We start from the raw sequence: 8,007 nt of genomic DNA, 5'->3' as shown, positions 1-8,007 counted from the left end.
ATGCTAAAGAGTATGTTAGTCTTTATTGTGATGTTCATCCATCCATTTTGTAATCCACTCTTACAGTATATACAGATAGGCACTGTGGCCTAGTGGTTAAGGATTTGGACATCAAATTTTGAGGGTGTGGGTTCAAAGTGTGGCACTGACAATGTGTGACCATGAGCAAGTCACTTCATCCGTCTACGCTCCAACTGGAAAAAGTAATGCAACTCTCAAATGTTGTAAGCTGCCTTGGATAAAGGTGCCAGCTAAGGTAATAATAATATACCGACTGGTCTCTTTTCTAAGCTCCTTAACCCAGTTCAGGGACACCTCGAGGCAGTTCCTGTCTGTTATTTATTATTTAGAAAACCATTTTCATAATTGTTTAAAACAAACATCAATTTTTCTGTTTACAGTTTTTGCCCGTTGCTTGAACACTATAGACCCATGCTTAGACTAAAGTAACACAGCTTGAAGCTTTTGTTACCATACCTCAAACACATGTACCCATACCTTACACAAAAGCGCTGCTTTGCACTCTAGTTGCAATTATGCAACACACTTACTCCTTTATGCAACACACATGGTCCTGCATACTACACTCTATTTCATACATAAGACACTTCGTTCAAAAATGAAATCTCAGGGTGCCATTTGGAAAACACATGCATCCAAAATACAAAACACATCAGGTAATTGCAACCACTCAAATACACACCTGAAGGCACTTACTTGCAAAACTGAACACTAATTAGCCAACTACAAAAAGCCCTCAGTTCAGCCATTTCAAGAACTTTGCAAGCATGGATGGAGGGAGAGCAAGAGGAAGAGGAAGAGGAGGTCGAAGAGGCCATGCACGGACCCATATTTTTGATGATATAAGAGCAACTTTGGTGGACCATGTCATCAACCATGGCCTGACTATGAGGGAAGCTGGGCAGAGAGTCCACCCACATCTAAGCCGCTTCACAGTGGCATCTGTAATAAGAACATTCCGACTAGAAAACAGGTATGTCTTCACCTCTCTACCTTCTACTCTACTCAGATGGTTTTTATAGCACTGTTCTACAGTATATCACATTACCATATCAAGTGTACAGGGTATTGCAGGGTGCTAATGCTCCTTTTGCAGCCAAAGTGGTAGTTTTTGTGAAACATACCATGATTACTTATATTGAAGTACAGTGTTGTACAGTGGATGATACAGTAAAGTACTGTAAGAAAAATAAGCAAACCGATGACAATATGTGGTTGTATTTCTCTAGAATGACTCGAAGACCTTCTGGGGGAGGACGCCAACGCCTGTTCACACAACAGCAGGAACTTGACGTTGTGGACCTAGTGAGGGCAGACAATACCATCCGTCTCCACCAGCTACGAAAGAAAATACTTGCAGACAGGCAAGTGTTCAACAACATAAACCATGTGAGCATCACCACCATCAGACGCATCTTGGGAAAACACAGCATCACCATGAAGCAGCTCTACAGAGTCCCATTTGAGAGGAACAGTGACAGGGTCAAAGGACTTCGAGCTGAATATGTACGGGTAAGTGTAACTGTCCTTTACATTTACAGTTTTTTCCAATTGCTAACACACTAAAATCTAATGTAAAGCTCAACTGCAAAAACTGACACTCAGAGAGCAAAATCTCTCCTCACATTTGTTATATTCAAAACACAAATCACAACTTTGAACACAAAAAGCAATTAACTTGACTTCTTTTGCATTAGAGTGTGCACACTTTCCTACAGAAAACACAGGAATCTGACAGCAATAAACTTTTAGCCATTTCTAAACACACCCATTCAAAAAGCCAGACCCATGTACCAATTAGGCTAAAACAAGTGTCAAGCACCTGACTGCTTATTAGTTAACTCAGCAATCAGAATGTGAGAACTATAAAACCCCACAGATTTACCAACACTAAAGAACAATGGAAGCTGGAGGGAGAGGAAGAGATGGTAGAGGTAGAGGTAGAGGAAGAGGTAGGGGTGCACAGAGAGGTGAAAGAGGCTTCAACCTTACCAGAACCAGAAGAAGGGGAAGAAACAGAATAGGTCACAGAGCTATTGTGAATGTTCCTGGCGTACGTGGGGGAAACATCACAATGTGTGCTGCCATCACAGGACATGGAGTTCTATACCACCATGCCATTCTTGGTCCATATAACGCAGAGTTGATCCTGACATTTCTGGACAGAATGCGAGACATCTTACAACAGGCAAACCATACGGATGATGAAGGGCAGGAGCACAGATATGTTGTAGTGTGGGACAATGTGGCTTTTCATCGTGCAGCCATGGTGCAAAATTGGTTTGCCAACAACCCACATTTTATAGTGGCTTACCTTCCCCCTTATTCTCCATTTCTGAACCCCATAGAAGAGTTCTTTTCAGCATGGCGGTGGAAGGTCTATGATCGTCAACCCCATGTGCATGAGGGGCTTCTACAAGCAATGGAGGAGGCATGTGAGGAAATTGACGTAGGAGCTATCCAGGGATGGATAAGACACTCCCGACGCTTCTTTCCTCGCTGTCTAGCAAGGGAAAACATTGCATGTGAAGTGGATGAGGTGCTGTGGCCAGATCCACTGAGACGACATGACCCTGCATAAATCTTGTTTTGTTGTTCATTTGTTTTTTCACTTGTGCATGTTTGGGTTTTTCTGTTGCAAATTGTAGCTAAATAAATTATTTCTTTGAACCTGCACATATGTCTCTGTGTCCAATTCTCAGTATTTGCAGTTCTGACAGTCCCTAAAGAGATAAAAGTGTTTTGGATTTTACAGAGTGGTGTTTGGTTGGTTGGAGGAAAAATTTAGGCATGGGACAAAAATGTTTACAATTTGGGGCAAAAGTTTGGTTTTGATAAGTGTTTATATAGTTTTGACTGCAGAGCTTCATTTTGCAGGATATGTGAGGTGTTTTGCTCTTTGGGTGAGGTGTTTTGTGAATTGTGCTAAATGATTTGCAAAAATGAGCCTTGTTGTCAAAATTGTGCTTTAGCAATTGGAAAAAACTGTACAATCCAGTAGAAATCCAGTAGCAGCTGAATATGTACCATATCAGTACCACATGGATCCATTCTGAGAGCTACACAGATACCTGTGTGCTGGGGTGAGGGTTCTGTATGTGTAGCACTGTAGTACAGTAATATGTTCTCTTTTTTTTTTTACAGAGAATGTTGGCCATTGCTGGAGCTGCACAGCCTCATGAATTCATTTTCCTTGATGAAGCTGGATTCGACCTGAGCAAAACAAGACGACGGGGTCGTAATATAATTGGCCAAAGGGCAATTGTGCACGTCCCAGGGCAGCGCGGGGGAAATATCACATTGTGTGCCGCCATAAGCCTTCGAGGGCTTCTGCATCATCATGCAAAACTAGGTCCATACAATAGCCAACATATACTCACATTTCTAGATGCTCTCCATAATATAGTTGTACAGAACAGACCAGATCAGCCCAGGTTTGTGGTGATATGGGATAATGTCAGTTTCCATCGGGCTGCTCTGGTCCAGGCCTGGTTCTCCAACCACAATCAATTTGAAGTGGTATACTTGCCCCCTTACTCACCATTTTTAAACCCTATAGAGGAATTCTTTTCGGCTTGGAGATGGCTTGTATATGACCGCCAACCACATGCCCGCATGCCTCTTCTGCAGGCAATGGAACAGACATTCAGGTGACAGCAATCCATGGATGGTTTCGACATGCAAGAGGATATTTTCCCCGGTGCCTAGCGGGAGAAGACATTGCTTGCGATGTCGATGAGGTCCTGTGGCCAGACCCCAACAGACGGCGGGATCCATGAGCCCACGTATGCACAATTGTCATGATCTTTTGTGTTTACACTATAGTGTTTTTTCTATTACTGTATTATGTTTTTTTTTTTAGCTTTATCTGAATTCATGGTACTGCAATGTACAGTGCTGCAATGTGCAATATTGAGTAGGCCTATTTGCTTTTTTGGTTGTTTGAAAATGTGTCTCCTGAAAATATGCCTTCTGAATAAACAATGAAAATCAAAGACTGCAGTGTTTTATATAAAGTAGACTAGTGTGTTCGCCCTGATCTGATAGTGTTTGCATATGATGCAAGTATGTGTCATTTTGTCAACAGAGTTACATTTTGAAAAAGGAATGTTAGGTTTTGATAGCAGACTTTAGGTTTTGGGAGTAGAGTTTCAATTTGGCACAGATGTGAATGGTATATTTCCCAGTGTTGTGTCATGTTTACTTGTGTTTAGAGTTTTGGCACAATGAGCGAAGTTTTGCAAAATGTGTTCAAGCAACGGGCAAAAACTGTAATAATAATTTGTTTTCTCTACTGATAAGAAAACTTTGTGTAATTCCTCAGTATTCCTCCAGATGTCTCCATTTAATCATTTCTTATTTGGCAAGAGCTTATTTTACTTTTGGTTTTATCTTCAAGCTTACAAGAACATCGTAACAGGACTGGAAGTTCAGAGCAGGAGTCTGGGTATAAAGTTCCCACCTTAAGACTGTGATAACTTATAAAGGTTGTGCCAGTGTAATGAAGCCATTACTACACAAAAACAAAAATAATAATAATAATAATAATACATTTTATTTATATAGTGCATTTTCCATGCCTGCGCCACCTCCACCTACTCAAAGCATCATGATGCTCCAACAATGATGGATGGATTAAAAGCCAGAAGTCTACGTGACCATCATCATCAAGTCCTTCCGTGAGAACCCTAAATCCAAAGAGGACTGTTTCACTTATGTTAGGTAGAATGCCCAGAGGGGACTGGGCAGTCTAATGGTCTGGAAACCCTACAGATTTTATTTTTTTCTCCAGCCGTCTGGAGTTTTTTTTTTTTCTGTCCACCCTGGCCATTGGACCTTACTCTTATTCTATGTTAATTAATGTTGACTAATTTTATTTTCTTATTGAGTCTTTTATTTTTCTATTCTTTATTATGTAAAGCACTTTGAGCTACTGTGTGTATGAAAATGTGCTATAGAAATAAATGTTGTTGTTGTTGTTGTTCTTGCACTCATGGGTGACCTCTATCCGGTCTTCCCTGGGAACAGTTAGTTCTATTGTGATCAATAGCTTGGACTGGTCCGATGTTGAGATCACCTCTGGCCTGAGAGACATCCTTGCAATGTGTTCTGGAAACTTCCACCACTTTCCAAGGTCAGCCTTCAATCAGCCAAATTGATGCCCTGAGCACCACTTGGGGTTTTCCCCCTGCTTTAACAAAGGCAATGGTGTGCCTTATTGGGAGCTGGTGTTTGCTCTGCTGAATTCCACTGCAGAAGATATCAGCTACTGCCTGGTCGTGGTCCCACCTTCACCTCATCTCTCTCAAGGCTTTTGGGCAGCGGCTTAAAACATGCTCCAAAGAACCTCTTACCTGACACAGGTGACATGCCGGAGTATCAGTTAAACCCCAGCAATGCAGGTTGGATGGTCTTGGAAGGACATCATACACCGAATGAATCAGAAACATCGATCTAGCTGGTTCTGATTTCCAAATTCTGCCCATGTGGCAGTTATATGATCCCAGTTGACCCAATCTACCTGCTGGTGCATAGCCACTTCCTAGCTATACCTTTCCTCTTCCACCTCTGCAAACATCTCTTCCTCAGCATTTATTAAGCAAATAAATGTAAATGTTATCAGAGAATGAAAATCAAAGATTATTATTTATCAAACATGAAAAATGCCATATTTTTAAAAAATAATTAATGCATGTAATTAATCTAGGAAAACCTTTAATTATTCTTTCCCACATGATTATTACTGTATGAGAACTTTAAACAGACTTTCTTGGGGGTGTCTGCCAGTTCTTCATAAAGTCCCTACTGTTGTTCACATTCAATATAATCCTTTTTGCTGGGTACGTGTACATTTTTTTTTGCCTATGCCTCACTAACAACACTGCAAATCTTTTAGAACAAATGGAGCTGATCATTCATTGCTTTGGGCAGAATATTCTAAGAATGCTTTCAAGAATTCTAGGGTTAGGGTTGGCATTTTGACTCTTAGGCAAAATATGACTGGAGATTACGAACACCCTGTAGTTCTTGTTGAAACAGTTTTTGGAATTCTGTCATCTTTTAACCTAAGATGGGGCCTGCAATAGTTTAACCTGACAGTTTACATTTTGCAGCTGACGTAAGTGTGTGTGGCCTCCTACCTAGATAGACAATGTACACAAACACCATTTTCAACTGAAAAGAAATCTTCATCAAAATTAATGATACACCATCTTATGTAAACCGAGCCCCCGAGCATAAAGAGAAAGACACCTCACGTGTACCTGTTGTTGTCACCTTTCTCATGTCAGCCTGACACACAGATCTTATATGTGACTAGACCGTAATCTTTCTTGGAATGCCTGGTGGTGCATTCTTGTTAGTGACATGTTGCTTTGAACATTGTCTATAAGTTGTTATATACACATATTATAAACCAGGGGTTGGCAACGATTTTAAATGGAACTCTGATTGAATTGGAATATAGTAAAAATTATATTTTAATTATAGCGCACACGTTCACCCCCTCACCTACATTTTGGGTATGCAACTCACATGTAAATGGAAACCATGTGTTCAGTACAGGCCATGGTACATTAAAACAAACCTCTTGTTGTTATTAAGTAATATATTGATCTAAAATGACTCATAAAAGACAAAAACTTGTTGTTCACTCTTTTCAAATGTCTTGGACGAATGAATATGGATTTGTACAACTAAAGGATCGTGTTGTGTGTGCGTTATGCTGTGAAAGTGTTGTGTGTCGTACGTCAAGGGTACAAAGACATTATCAAACTAAACATCAGCCAACATTTAAAAACTCTGATGAAAAAGTGAGGCTATAAAAGAAGTTGCCTAATACCTGAACATTCAGAAGCCTGCGTGAAGCTAAAAGGGACCAATTACACACCTGATACTGAACAATTGAGCAAAGAGGTGCAAGTGCAAGGTTTGCATTAATTGATTAATAGTTCTGATTAATAATAAGGAATGATTAATCATATTAGAATTCTTGATAATTTTTTCTTATAATTTATAATACAATCTATACTATGTGGTCCCCGGCCGGGACGCCCAGGAGGAGGAGAGGAGGGCTTGTCCTGGTTATGTGGGGGGCCACGGGTACAGGGCTTGGAAGCCCAGCCCTGTAGGGACCCGTGGCCACCGCCAGGCGGCGCCCCAGTGCCTATTTATCCCGGGAGCCCGGCACTTCCGCCACACCAGGAAGTGCCAGGGAGAAGACGACAGGGGTTACACGGACGGCTTCCGGGTGCGCAGCCGGCACTTCCGCCACACAGGGGTGTGGCCAAGATCAAGTGCCGAGAAGCAGCTGGAGCTCATCCGGGTTCCCATAAAAGGGGCCGCCTCCCTCCAGTCATTGGTTGAAGTCGGGAGGCAGAAGGACGGAGCTTGAGAGAGGACAGGAGGCGGCCAGGAACAAAGGCACAGAGACTGTGGGCCCTGGACTTTGGGGGATTCAGTGCCAGGGGCACTGGGGTTGTGTGAGTGCACGTGACTTTTATATTGTAAATATTGTATATAATAAACGGTGTGTTGGGTGAAAAATATAATGTTCGTCTGTCTGTGCCGGGGCCAGCGTTCACAACTAATAAAAGGCAAAGCCCTGACTGACTAACTCACTGACTGACTCATCACTGATTCTCCAACTTCCCGTGTAGGTAAATTCTACGCGTAACGGTCATAACTGAAACATACTTATGTACATATATATGGCCATAGCCTGCAGCTCGGTCGCCGTGTGAGGCGGAGTTGCGTCCCTCATCGTCATGCCTCCCATGTAATTGAGTGCCTGCCCATATAGGGCCGTCCGTCAGCAGCTATCCAATAGACACGCTGCCGCAAAATATTTGCGGGTGAAGGACTGTGCTTAAGCAAACGAAGATGAGATGGTCAGGGATAGACTAGTGTTTGGCACAAACTCAGCGAAGGTGTGAACAGAAACTTTTAAGTGCCGGGTCTTAGCTAGCATTAAATAAAGTCGTGGGC

General features: G+C 42.0%; 1 protein-coding gene across 1 annotated transcript; it reads left to right on the top strand.

Annotated features, from left to right (window-relative positions):
• The first annotated feature begins 383 nt into the window (after positions 1-383).
• LOC120538391 lies at positions 384-4,043 on the top strand. The gene is made up of 3 exons (XM_039767901.1): positions 384-994; positions 1,251-1,533; positions 3,166-4,043. The coding sequence occupies exons 1-3, from the start codon at positions 789-791 to the stop codon at positions 3,673-3,675; spliced, it is 999 nt and encodes a 332-aa protein (XP_039623835.1). The 5' UTR covers positions 384-788; the 3' UTR covers positions 3,676-4,043.
• Positions 4,044-8,007: the final 3,964 nt, after the last annotated feature.

The sequence above is a fragment of the Polypterus senegalus genome, chromosome 10, assembly GCF_016835505.1.
Source record: "Polypterus senegalus isolate Bchr_013 chromosome 10, ASM1683550v1, whole genome shotgun sequence".
Lineage (NCBI taxonomy): Eukaryota > Metazoa > Chordata > Cladistia > Polypteriformes > Polypteridae > Polypterus > Polypterus senegalus.
This window is presented reverse-complemented; position numbering and strand designations above follow the sequence as displayed.

Coding starts and splice junctions, on each gene's coding strand:
- LOC120538391 (XM_039767901.1), top strand. CDS start 789: ATGGATGGAGGGAGAGCAAGAGGAAGAGGAAGAGGAGGTCGAAGAGGC. Junction 995..1,250: donor ACATTCCGACTAGAAAACAG/GTATGTCTTCAC, acceptor GTATTTCTCTAG/AATGACTCGAAGACCTTCTG. Junction 1,534..3,165: donor TTCGAGCTGAATATGTACGG/GTAAGTGTAACT, acceptor TTTTTTTTACAG/AGAATGTTGGCCATTGCTGG.